This window comes from Artemia franciscana, chromosome 17, assembly GCF_032884065.1.
Source record: "Artemia franciscana chromosome 17, ASM3288406v1, whole genome shotgun sequence".
Taxonomy (NCBI): Eukaryota; Metazoa; Arthropoda; class Branchiopoda; order Anostraca; family Artemiidae; genus Artemia; species Artemia franciscana.
Genome location: NC_088879.1, coordinates 40385575 through 40399931, shown reverse-complemented (window position 1 = coordinate 40399931; position 14357 = coordinate 40385575). Strand labels below are relative to the sequence as shown.

The 14357-nt window shown below is 32.5% G+C and overlaps 1 protein-coding gene across 1 annotated transcript in view; it reads left to right on the top strand.

Moving 5' to 3' along the window:
• Positions 1–14357, top strand: part of LOC136037586 (rho guanine nucleotide exchange factor 28-like) — a 330822-nt gene that overhangs the window by 183386 nt on the left and 133079 nt on the right. The window contains exons 11-14 of the mRNA XM_065720307.1: positions 957–1027; positions 2219–2415; positions 6572–6664; positions 9543–9611. Of these exons, the coding sequence (XP_065576379.1) occupies positions 957–1027; positions 2219–2415; positions 6572–6664; positions 9543–9611 (430 nt within the window). The remainder of the gene's footprint in view (positions 1–956; positions 1028–2218; positions 2416–6571; positions 6665–9542; positions 9612–14357) is intronic.

Here is a 14357-nt window from a genome sequence, read left to right as displayed (position 1 = left end):
AGGGGCACAGTTTTTTGGCGATTTTGGTGCTTCTGGACGTGCTAGGGGGGTGAAAATTGGTAGGCGTGTCAGGGAGCTGACTTGATAAAGTCGTTTTCCCAGATTCGACCATCTGGAGGGCTAAAGGAAGAGGAAAAATTTGAAAAAATAAGGTATCTATAACTTACGAGTGGGTGATCGGATCTTAATGTATTTTGATATTTAGAAGGACATCGTGACTCAAAGCTCTTATTATAAATCCCGACCAGCATTAAGCCTCTGATTTTCCTTTTAAATCAATCTATTGATTCTTAGAAATTTGTTAGAGCTCATACCATATGAGCTCTTGGCTCTTAGCTCTTATGGCCTCGTCACAAGTGTCATATGAGCTCTTAGCTCTTGTTTTATTTAGAGCATCTTATTAAGAACTTATCATACAAAATGTTTTTTAGCGAATATTCTGAATTTAGAAAATCTATTATGGCTTTACTTTTTCTCTTGTTTGTTTTTATTTGATTTTCTTCTCTACTTTCATATTCGTTTTTCTTTGAATTGTTTCCAGTTGCAGTTCAGACTAACTTGTTAATGTTGATGAGAACTATAGAAAGCAATTCGCTGACTTGATACTATGGGACAGATAATTATAGTTTTGCCCTCACCTATTTTTACGACTTTAATTTCTACTGTTTTTCCTTAGTCTCTTTTCTTTGCATAGTTTCCATTCTTGTTTCATACTTTCTTGTTAATGTCAGCTGTAGAGACTAATTTGCTCGTTTATCATTATTGTACAAATTGTTATGGTCTTCCTAGACCTCTTTCTTTCCATGACTTTAATTTTCTCCCGTTTTTTATTTCTTTCTCTAGTATCCATTAGATCTAGACAAATTGTAATGGTTCTTCTTCACCTCTTATTTTTTTGAGAATTTAATTTTCTGTTTCCTTATTTGTTTTTCCTTATGTTGTTTCTTTTATTCTAGACTGTCTGGTTAATGTCCACGAGAACTGTAGAGAGCAAGTGGCTGACTGTAGCAAGTTTAAAATCCCCAAGGTGAGCTTTTCTCAACCTTCTTGTGCTAATTTGTGAGTCATTTAGTCGAAAATGTTCCCAGGCTCTTCTTTTCGTGCAGTAAAATGTTTGTGTCTTAGGCATTTATGCTTTAATGTATCTTGTAAAATAGCATGTGTCTGTCTTTGAAGCTGGATTTGGTATCTCCTGGGATATGAAATAATTTAAACTATGGAAATATGTGTTTAAAAAGTTCAACTGTGAAATACTATTTTTTGCTTTTTTTGCAACGAAATCATATGAAATGTGAAAAAATACATTTTTCGGATTTAAGTGTGCACCGTTCAATCGGGGAAACATAGTTTTATGGCAAAAACTGGATACTTCAACGAAAGTTTATAAAAATAGCTCTTATTTGAACTTTTTATGGTAAAATCCCATTTTTTCTGCTGCGTGAAAATATGTTTCTCGGATTTATATGTATACCTTTCAATCGGTAAAACAAAGTTTTGAGGCAAAAAAAATGGGATATTCCATTGAAAAGTTAGGTCAAGCGAAGGGGAACGGCAGTCCCTGACCATGGCCTTAAGGAATGAAAAAAAAGCGAAAGATGAACCTAGTGTGGACTTGAAAAATAACTAGAATATAAAAAATAGAGCCAAACAATGGAGAAATAAAAGGAAATCCAAATGTAATTTAAATACTAATATAGTAAAATTAAGTGTCTATATGTTTTTTTTTTTTTTTTTTTTTTTTTTTTTTTTTTTTTTTTTTTTTTTTTTTTTTTTTTTTTTTTTTTTTTTTTTTTTTTTTTTTTTTTTTTTTTTTTTTTACTTTAGCAAGCGAAAAAAAAACGTAAAAAGACTTGCAAGAGCTTCTGCCGTTGTTTCGTCCAAACTCATTGTTTCATTTTTGACGTGTTTTCTACTCTGATATATTTTTTGTTAAGCCTTTATATTGCTACTAGCTTATATTATACAAGTTTTATTAACAAATTTCTTCTAAAAATTAAAGAAAAAAGGCAAAATATGAACATAGCCTGGACTGAAAAATAACTAGACTATAAAAATAGAGCCAAACAATGGAGAAAAAAGGAAATCAATATGTGATATAAAGTCTAATAAAATAAAATTAAGTGGTTAGGTGGTTCTTGACTATTTTTTTCTCTTTGATAAGCAAGATACAAAAAGAAAAAAAAAATCAGAAAATGTAATTCAGTTTCTTCTTATATAGGCGTCAAATCTCGCTAAGCTATCTCAACCGCCAAAATTATCTACCTCCATGTTGTCTGTCACCAATTCGTTTTCAACGTCTGCGCTGATGACCAACGTTTCGGCTAGTCAAACTCCATCCCTTCTACGTCGGACTTCCATGTCAAATTTCAGCTATTCCTCGAATACATTGGCTAAAAACGAGATTTGTCAGTCATCGTAAGTAACTTGTACTATATTCTGCTCCTAGCCTTAGCAACATAGGTGTAATGTACTGTGAAGCATATTCAAGGTAGACCAGGTATAAATCGCAAAAATCAACTAAAAACTGTGTGTTGATGTCAGTGGAATATATTTGAAAATCATATCATCTCCCATCTTTCGTTATATCTTATCGGCCATAGATCGGATGTCGGGTATCTATTTTTTGAGGAAACTAAAAATTAAGTTTAATTCATTACAAAATAGTTGAAAATAAAGATGGTTTATACTAGGTTTTGTTCCCAAAGAGTAAGTGTTGGCAAAGAACACCATCAGTGTTATCTAGTGTTTGACGACACTTGGTATTTTTTCAAGCTTTGTAATAGTTATTCTGTCAGGAACTAGAATTGCACGCTTATTATTTTATTAGAGACTTCAGTGATGACAAATTAGAGAGTCATAAGTCGAATTTACGGGTAGAGTTTTATGACATTACATTGTACGGAAGTCCACAATGCAATTTAATTTTGTCAAACAGTTCGTGGTAACGAACTGCAAGTAAGAAGCATCCCGGCTCAAAGTAACCGAAACTCTAAAAAGAACGGAATTTTTATACCAATATATATATATATATATATATATATATATATATATATATATATATATATATATATATATATATATATATATATATATATATATATATATATATATATATATATATATCAAAAGAATTGGGTTTTTATGCTGATTTTAAATATATAAGTTTCAAGTTTAGTCCTGCTCATCAAAAGTTCCGAGCCTGAGAAAATTTGCCTTGTTTTCGGAAAAAGGGGAAACACCCCCTAAAAGCCATAGAATCTTAGCTAAAATCACACCATCGGATTTAGCGTATCAGAGAACCCTACTTTAGAGGTTTCAAGCTCCTATCTGCAAAAATGTGAAATTTTGTATTTTCTGCCAGAAGAAAGATCACGGATGCCTTTTTTTTCAGGGGTGATCGTATCAACTCATTGGTCCTAGAATGTTGCAAGAGGGCTCATTAAACAGAAATTAAAAGTTCTAGTGCCCTTTTTGAGTGAAAAAAAAATCGGAGGGCACCTAGGCCCCCTCCACCGCTCATTTTTCCCAAAGTTGCCGAATCAAAATTTTAAGATAGCAATTTTTTCAACATAGTTAAAAAATCCTTTGAAGACGACTTAATACCCCATAGTCCCCGGGGGAAGGGCTGCAAGTTATAAACTTTGGCCATAGTTTACATATAGTATTGGTTATTGGGGAGTATACAGACGTTTTCTGGGAGGGAGGGAGAGAGAGAGAGAGAGAGAGAGAGAGAGAGAGAGAGAGGGAGAGGGAGAGAGGGAGAGGGAGAGAGGGAGAGAGAGAGAGAGAGAGAGAGAGAGAGAGAGAGAGAGAGAGAGAGAGAGAGAGAGAGAGAGAGAGAGAGAGAGAGAGAGAGAGAGAGAGAGAGAGTTTTTTTTAAAACAAAATAAGAATAAAAAAAACAATCGTTAATAAGCCTTTGGCTTGTACAGCCTTCTCCAAGCAATAGTTACAAACACGTAACATCTGAAAGATTAAAAAAAAAAAAAAAAAAAAAAAAAAATCATTTTCTAGCCCAGACTCGGTAAATAACGATAATTTTGACAGGATTTGACTTATTGATAAAGAAGATACATTTAATAATTAATCATAGTAAAGAGTAATATATCCCTCGTGGGTTAAGTATTTTATTTTGTTTTTAAAAAAGCAAGAAAGCTGATTCATCTTTAATTCGAAACTTACCATCATTCTAAGCAATATTCTGTTAGTGATACTTTATTTATACGTTAGCCTTTTGAAAAACACAAAGGCTTTTAATATTCGAAACAATAAGGTCATTTTATTACGTCACAACTGTATTATTATCTCTAAACGTCTTATTACAAATCAGCTTAAATAAAAGAAAATTATTTTTTTTTAATGAAAGTTAGCTCATCCTCAATGAGATTTTGCTGAGGATGAAATCGTTTTCGTTGAAACCTACGATGCAATTTAATCTGACTTAAAACGCAAAATTTCATGGTGGAGTCGTGTATGGTAACCCAATATACAGTTTACTTTTAGTCGAAAAATAGTAAATTTCATAGTCAAAAATAGTATGATTTAACGGTGGAATCGTGTAGGGTAACCCAATATACAGGTTACTTTTACTAAAAAAAATAGTTAAGATTTCATGGTGAACAAATAGTATAATTTCATGGTGGAATTAGGTATTGTAACCCAGTATACAGTTTACTTTTACTAAAAAATAGTATAGTTTCATGGTGAAAAGTAATATAATTTCATAGTGGAATCGTATATGGTAACCCAATATACAGTATGCTTTTATTAAAAAAAAAAAAATTAGTATAATTTCATGGTGAAAAATAGGATAATTTCATGGTGGAATCGTTTATGGTTACCCAATATATATTTTACTTTTACTTAAAAAATAGTATAATGTCATGGTGAAAAAGAGTATAATTTCATGGTGGAATCGTGTATGGTAACCCTTTATACAGTTTACTTTTACTAAAAATAATATTATTTCATAGTGAAAAAGAGTATAATTTCATGGTGGAATCGTTTATGGTAACCCAATATACAGTTTGCTTTTACAAAAAAATAGTATAATTTCATGCTGAAAAATACCATAATTTCATTGTGGAATCGTGTATGGTAACCCAATATACAGTTTACTTTTACTGAAAATATTATAATTCCATGGTGGAATCGTGTATTATAACCCAATATACAGTTTACTTTTACTAAAAATATAGCATAATTTCATGGTTAAAAATAGTATAATTTTATGGTGAAAAATAGTATAATTCCATTGTGAAACAATATAATTTCATGGTGGAATCGTGTGTGGTAAGCCAATATAAAGTTTACTTTTAGAAATAATAATAAAACTTGTTGGTAGAATCATTTTGAGAGTTGTAAAAATGACCTCAGTTTCGGCTCCACTTCTCTAAGAATTCCACTAAGAAATCTTCTCTAATCCGATTCTCTGTTATCCTAAAAGTGTTGTTTTTATTGAAAATTTGTAAGTTTTTTTTTGTCATGAGTGTTCTGTTGCCAGTGCCTTTATTTTTACGCTGGCCTCTTGAAAAACACTAAGACTATCAGAGTTTGGAACAATAAAATCATCTCATTACGTCATAATTTTAATATTACATCTCAATCGTTTTGTTCTAAATTACCTTGAATTTAAAAAAGTTTTAAGTTTTTTTTGGAAGAAAGTTAGCTCATTTTGAGTTTGATATTTTGCTTAAATCAAAGTAACGGTTATGGTTTCATAATATATTAAAACATACTATGCCATTTTTTATGTTGAGATTAGTTACCCACTATGAAGTTTAAATTATTTAAACATCAAAACTTGTTGGTTGAATCGTTTAAAAAGTTGTAAAATAAGCTCCCTTCCGGTGCCATTTCTGATTCTAAGGAATTGTCTCTAATGCGGTTCTTTGTTACTCTAAAATTGTTGTTTTTATGGAAAATTTGGGAAGTTTTTTCTTCATCATGAGTGTTTTGTTACTAGCGCCTTATTTCTACGTTGGCCTCTTGAAAAACACTAAGACTACCAGAATTTGGAACGATAAAACCATATTGTTTCGTCGTTATTATATTATTACATCTAAAACTTCTTTTGAATTATTTTTAATTTAAAAACTTTTAAGCTTTTGTTTTTGGAAGACAGTTAGCTCATTTTGAGTTTGAGATTTTGCTTAAATCAAAGTAAGGGTCATACTTATCATAATATATGAAAACATACTATGTAATTTAATTATATTAAAAAAATGAAAAATTCTGGAAATGTGTGGTTTCCAAGCCTCCGATGCTATTTAGTTTTACTTTATAAACAAGATTTATTGGTGAGGTCAGTTAACGTAATCCACTATAAAATTTAACTTATATAAAATATAAAACTTGTTGGTTGAATCATTTTGATGGTTGTAAAATGACCTCCCCAACGGTGCTATTTTCTATTCTTAGAAATTTTCTCTAATGCGATTCTCTGTTACTCTAAAATGTTGTTTTTGTCGTTTTTTTGTTTTCTGCTGTTTTTTTATGTTATTTTTTGTTTGTTTTTTTTTTTGTTGAAAAATACGAGTAGTTGTTTTTTTTATTATGAGTATTCTGTTAGTGGCCCTCTTACTTTTACGCTGACCTCTAGAGGAGCAAGGAGGCTATCAGGATTCTCCCAATGGAAAAGGGTTGCCACAAAGTTAGGAGTGAAGTAAGTTGCATGATAGATGTTGCTGCAATATTCGCATGATTTTCTCGTTTTGACTCTTACCTAACAGTTTATAAAACTGGATGTCAGCATGTCTTATGTTTTGTCCCTAGAGTGTGGTTCAGAAGATAGTTATTATTAATGATAATCATCATCATTAAAATTATAACCTCTATTACAATCAATCATTATATTAGTTTATCATCGTGATACTTAGCTATTTGTTATTAATTTTGTTCCAAAACACCAGAAAACAAAAATGCAGATTTGTAGAATGATAAGGACAGAATACCTTTAAGACATCCAGTTATTTAATGTTATATTCATGTGGAAATGGTTTATAACTAAAATTTCAACCATTTTTGTGTTCAAAATAAGCCAATTTTTTCCTATCTTGGCTGCACCGGTAGCTGCAATCTAGTAAAGGACTAGCCTCGGCCCATGGTAGTAAAAAAATTCCCATGAAACTCCCCTAAAAATGGTGTCGGATCGAAACGAAAAGCACACCTTTGTAATCACCTTCGCCGAAAACGCCTGTTTCGGAATTTAAAGTCCCTGGGCTTGAACGACAAGGGAAATCCCTTGGCGTGAACAAGAAGAAAAATCACTTTTTTGTATGAGAATCGCAAACAATGGCCTCTTGTTTTCTCCGCAGGTAGCGTGGCACTGGAACGTCATAGTGGGCAGTTTAAGGGATCGTTTTAAAGGAAATTGCTATATCTACTCGCTTCTGTCATTAACAAAGTATAATATTCAAAATGAAACAATCTTTTGACAAAAACTGTATCTTTCTATACAAGATGATGAATGAAGTCATAATTGTAGGTTATAATTGTACAATATGACTAATTATATAATATATATAATAAGTATGTCGTATATTATAGTATACAATATGATATTATAGTACATAATATAATATTAATTTTATAATAGGATATATAATATGTGATAATAGTATAGAAAGAAAGAAAAGAAAAAGTTTATTTGAGCCCTACGGCCATACACAACATGATTTAATGATACAACACTGCATAGAACACACACTCAATATAAAACAATACTTATTTTCATTCACTCGGGCTCGACTGAGCCTCTCCCGCCTTTTCCACATATCGTGCCATTTTGCATATGGCTCCATATGAATATTATATACTAATAGTATATTATAGTATATAATATAATACTAGTATATAATACTAAGAACGAACCTTTTTGTGATTGTATTTTAGAATATAAATTATTGGAAGTTAATTATAGTTGATTTCTGGAATGAACCCCGTGTGTTCACGTGTTTCAACTTCGACATATTTGTATTCCAGGAACGCCAATGAAACAAACCATTTGTTTTTTTTTTTTTTTTTGTTTTTTATTCTTATGGCAAAACATCTTATCTGCTATTCTTATCTGCATACAATGTTTCTTATGCAAATCCGTGGGTTGCTGAGGCTCGAAGGGACCTAAATTTGTCAATCAGCAAAAAAAAGCTACTGGGAAAAGATCAGCTATCCTTCTTTGCTAAACAAACTGAAACAGGAAAAAAGCTCTTCAAAAAAAAAAAAGAAAGAAAGACGAAAAAAGCTCCTGATTTTCGATTCAAAACTTTTTAACAGTTCAGGAAACTAGATGTTAGTATGTCTTTTTCCTTCCTTGTGTATTGTTTCTAGACTGGGTTTCACAAGAAAATTATCATTATTGATCATTAAATTTATTTGTTAACATTTTAAACAACATGCAATATTCTTAGATTAACAGTAATTCTTAGTATTATATAAGCAGAAACAACTACAATGCTAACGCTTGCTTATTATCAACATGTAAACGGTAGGATTTTTAATTTTCATCCATTTTAGGATAAAGTAATAACAACTTATTAAATATAATTAATGATTACTGGTACATGAGATTTTTGGGGATCTAAGGGCCCTAAATTCGTCTGTAAAAAAAATAAAAAAAACGGAGAGCCGTAGAGAATAAATTAACTATATTTTTTGGTAGCCTAACTGAAACAGGAAAAACAAATGTTCAAAAAAGAGAAGTAAATAAAAAAGTTCGGCCAAACGTGTGACAATTTTTTAACAGTTCAGTACTAGACGTCAGCATGTCTATTCCCTTTCTTGAGTTTTATTTGTTGCATTTGCAAGTTTCAGTTTTGGAGCATCCCTGTTTTAGAAACATGAGTCACGGCCTTCCCCCCTCCTAATGACAGTAAAGCTATGGAAGTTGTGGCGATACGCGCGTGGTGATTCTCATGCGAGTTATGAATTGGGGATTCAATGGCCCTAAATTTGGTAACCAGCAAAAAAAAAAATGGAGAGTTATTGGAAATATTTTGGCTATCTTGTTTGCTAGAAGAGGCTGTTCAAAAAGAGAGAAGGTAAAAAAGAAGTTTGGGCCAAACTTGCAAAAGTTTTTTTTTACAGTTCAGGACTGGACGTCAGCATGTCTTTTCCCTTTCTTGTGTTTTATTTCTAGCATTCTGAATTTCAGTCTCGTTGTACCGCTCTTTTAGAAAAAGGAATAAGAGCATTTTTTCCTTTAATGACAGTGGACTTAAAGATGCTTCTGGAATGCCCATAGAATAATTTTTTTAGAAATTTGCCCCCCTCCCCCACTCTAGAATTTGAAAAATACCCCTTTTATAGTTTTTTTTTACTGAAAAGCGTCTGTTTAGTGATGTATTCCAAAATATCGAAAAACGGAATCGCTCTCTCCCTTAGGACTTTGAAAAAATTATTTTCCACCCTCCTTAAATTTTCGTGAATTGACGGCACTGTATGTTAGGCATAAAATAGATGAGTCTTTTCCCTTTTGAGCTATTTTTTTTCTTTAACGATCGCCTTCTAAAGCCAGGTTTCATTTCCTTTTTCTAATATTTCAGTAAAGTCATCAGCGAAGAGAAGTATAATGAAGCTCCTGCTGGAAATGCAGATGAAACATCCTCTGTTAAGTAAGTATAGTAATTTATATAGTTAATGTATGTTTTACTATATAAATATAGTATATATGTAAGGATGTAGTATGTATGTGCATTATAGTATCTTATATAGTATGTATGTTTGGCAAATATTATGTAAGTATATTATTTATGGAAGTATATAGCATGTAAGTACAGTATGCTGTAGTAAGCATGTTACTCAAGAGAAAATTTATGCTGTTTCTTAAATTATTATTATTTTCCTCATTTTGAAGACCACATTTTTTTTTTTAACTGGGGACGTCAAAAAGGGTGCTATTAGCTCGTTGGGAACTTTTTTGTCTTTTTATTTCTTTTTTTTTAATCGTGATTTGTTGTAGTCAAGTTGGGCTGATTCATCTGCAGGAAGAATATTTGAAAATTGCACTAGAGAATTACTTTCCTACTAAAAATATGTCGAAATGACCGGGAGGTGCTACAATTTCAATGTTACTGCTGTGCAGAAGCATAGGCTTTAAAGATAGAGAAACATATATATTTCGCAAAATGTTCCTCCAAAAAGATCCTATCTTATATTATCAAAAAATTTTAAGTGAAATATGTTAAGCTTTCCTCAAGAAATTTCTTTTGTTATATGATTTTTGCTGAATAATATTGCTCAGTTTTGGGATATAATTCTTATTATTAAGATAAGATAAGTTTATTACCAATTTTATTTGGCTACATCTTTCAACAACTATCAACACTATCCCATAGGAATACCCATTGGGTTGTTAATGATGGTTGTTGGTATTCTTCGGCAGAGAGTTTCACAACTGTGGTCCTGCATAATATGCTCGTTGACTATTCTGAGACTCAATCACTATCTCGGAGAATTCCTAGTTTCATAACAACAGTAAAATAAGTGGACCTAAATATCCCCCTTAAGCTTTAAGGTGAATATCAATTCAAACACTGATAAACTAAAATATTTAGTGAATATTCCCCTTAATTTGACTTATTAGATCATTTAGTCTGAAATTAAGATGCTGAAACATGCTCGTGCTCGTCTTAGGTAAGCTCTATATTTGTCATATTATGTGGCACCGGGAGCCCGGTGGCTTCCGTCAAGCCCGGTACTTGGCACGTGGCAGGCTTCTATATATGGATTATCACTGTCGCTTGTCTTCTAAGCACAGACAACTTGAACCTTTTCTTGATGTTTTGCGTCTAAATGTACCTTAAATTTGAAGTAGTGTCTTTGTAAAATTACGTTTTTTTAGTGGACCTTTAACTGTTGCCTCGGCTTATCTTTTGTCATTATGGAAGGCATATCACCCAACCTTTGTTTCTTTTAATTGTTCAGGTGGAGGGACAAAAACTCCTTCTTTTGCCTCGGCTTGTCTTTTGTCATTATGAAAGACATGTCGCCGAGCCTTTGTTTCTTTTAATTGTTCAAGTGGTGGGACAAAAACTCTTTTCTTCCAATGATTTATCTAGTCCATGTTTAGGATCTTCAAAGGTATGGTAGGCATTGATGACCTTATCCATGTCTGTCAAAATCTAAAACCCAATTATCATCGCCACCATTTTCAATTTGTTTGGTTTGTTTTACCTTGGTTTGTCTTTCGTCAGTATGAAGTACATATAGCCAAACCTTTGGTTTTTTATGGCACTTGGTATTAACCAAGTGACATATAGCAGTCGCAAATTCTGTCGGTCTGTCGGTCCCGGTTTTGCTACTTTAGGCACTTCCAGGTAAGCTAAGACGATGAAATTTGGCAAGTGTATCAGGGACCGGAGCAGATTAAATTAGAAATAGTCGTTTTCCCGATTTGACGATCTGGGGGGGGGGGGGAGTGGGGGGCCGGTTAATTCGGAAAAAAACAGAAAAAAATGAAGTATTTTTAACTTATGAGTGATGGGTTATGGGTGATGGGATCTTATTGAAATTTCATGTTTGGAATGATATTGTGTCTCAGAGCTCTTATTTTAAATCCCGACCGGATCTGACGACATTGGGGGGAGTTGGAGGGGGGAACCTAAAATCTTGGAAAACACTTAGAGTGGAGGGATCGGGATGAAACTTGATGGGAAAAATAAGCACAAGTCCCAGATACATGATTGACATAATCGGAACGGATCCGCTTTCTTTGGGGTAGCTAGGGGGGGAGGGGTAATTCTGAAAAATTATAAAAAATGAGGTATTTTTAACTTACGAATGGGTGATCGGATCTCAATGAAATTTGATATTTAGAAGGATATCTTGTCTTAGAGCTCTTATTTTAAATCCCGAAAGGATCTGGTGATACTGGGGGGGATTTGGGAGGGGGAAACCTAAAACTTGGAAAACACTTAGAGTGGAGGGATCGGGATGAAACTTGGTGGGAAAGATAAGCACAAGTCCTAGATACATGATTGACATTACCGGAACGGATCCGCTCTCTTTGGGGTAGTTGGGGGAGGGGTTAATTCTGAAAAATTGGAAAAATGAGGGAATTTTAATTCACGAACAGGTGATCGGATCTCAATGAAATTTGATATTTAGAAGGATATCGTGTCTCAAAGCTCTTATTTTAAATCCTGACTGGATCTGGTGACATTGAGGGAAGTTTGGGGTGGGGGAACCTAAAATCATGGAAAACGCTTAGATTGGAGGGATCGGGATGAAACTTGTTGGGAAAAATAAGCCGAAGTCTTACATACGTGATTTAAATAATTGGAACGGATCCGGTCTATTGGGGGGGGGGGCTAATTCTGAAAAATAAGGAAAAATTACGTATTTTTAACTTACGAAGGAGTGATCGGATCTTCATGAAACTTCATATTTAGAAGATCCTCGTAACTCAGATCTCTTGTTTTAAATCCCAACCGGATCAAGCGTGATTGGAGGGGGGGCAGTTGGGGGGACCGGAAATCTTAGAAAATACTTAAAGTGGTGAGATCAGGATGAAACTGGATGGGAAGAATAGAAACCTGTCTAAGATACGTGACTGACATAACCGGGCCGGATCTGCTCTCTTTGGTGGAATTGGGGTAATTTTGAAAATTGAGGTATTTGTAACTTACGAAAGGGTGACCAGATCTTAATGAAATTTGATATTTAGAATGATCTTGTGCTTTAAAGTTCTAATTTTAAATTCCGACCAGATCCTGTGACATTGGGGGGAGAGTTGGAGGGGGAAACCGGAATTCTTGTTGGAAAACGTGAAAATTGGGGTATTTCTATCTTACGAATAGATTATCGGATCTTAATGAAATTTGATTTTTAGAAGGAAATTATGTCTCAGAACTCTCATTTCAAATCCCGACCAGATCTTTTGACATTGGGGGGAGTTGGGGGGGGAAATCTTGGAAAAACACTTGGAGTGGAGAAATCGGGATGAAGCTTGGTGGATAGAGTAAACAAATGTCCTTGATACGTGATTGACAGAATCGTACTGGATTCGCTCTCTTTGGATGAGTTGGGGGGAGGGGTTCAGTGATTTGGCGAGTTTGGTGCTTCTGGACGTGCTAGGACGATGAAAATTGGTAGGAGTGTCAGAGAGCTGCATAATTTTGACTTGATAAAATCGTTTTTCCCAGATTCGACCATAGGGGGCTAAAGGGAGAGGAAAAATTAGAAAAAAAATTAGGTATTTTTAACTTACGAGTGGGTGATCGGATCTTAATGAATTTTGATATTTAGAAGGTCATCGTGGCTCAAAGCTCTTATTTTAAATCCTGACCGGCATTAAGCCTCTTATTTTCCTTTTTAAATCAATCTATTGATTCATAGACTTGTGTTAGAGCTCATACCATATGATCTCTTGGCTCTTAGCTCTTCTCGCCTCGTCACAAGTGCCGTATGAGCGTATGAGCTCTTAGCTCTTGTTTTTTTTAACAAAGGTATGGTAGGCATTGATGACCTTATCCGTGTCAAAATACCAAACCCAATCACCATCAATATAATTTTTAATTTTGACACGTTTTGATTCTCGTTGTCAAGGTTATATATAAATATATATATATATATATATATATATATATATATATATATATATATATATATATATATATATATATATATATATATATATATATATATATATATATATATTATATATATATATATATCTTCTATATATATAAAAATAAGTTGTCTGTCTGTGGATGTGTGGATGGATGTGTGGATGGATGTGTCAGGTGACGTCACCTGAAAAAACTGGATTAGGTGACGTCAAAACTGAAAAAAACTAAAAAAAGGCAAAAACTACAAAAAAAACTAAAAACTAATAAAAAAAATAAAAAAGCTAAAAAACTAAAAAACTATAAAGGTAAAAACCAATAAAAAACTAAAAAAAAAACTGAAAAAACTAAAAAAAAAGGCAAAAACTACAAAAAAAAACTAAAAACTAATAAAAAAAGTAAAAAAGCTAAAAAACTAAAAAAACTAAAAAAACTAAAAAAAGGTAAAAAACTAAAAAAATAAAAAATAAAAAAAAACTAAAAAAAAGGAAAAAACTGAAAAATAAGCTAAAATAAAGGTAAAAACCCAATAAAAAACTAAAAAAAAAAGGAAAAAAACTAATAAATGACGACACTCAAGAGAGAAAGCGACCAGGACAAAAAACTAAAAAAAAAGGCAAAAACTACAAAAAAAACTAAAAACTAATAAAAAAAATAAAAAACTAAAAAAACTAAAAAAAGGTAAAAAACTAAAAAACTAAAAACTAAAAAAAAACTAAAAAAGTAAAAACTAAAAGAACTAAAAAAGAAAAAAATAAATGACGACACTCAAAGAGAAAGCGACCAGGACAA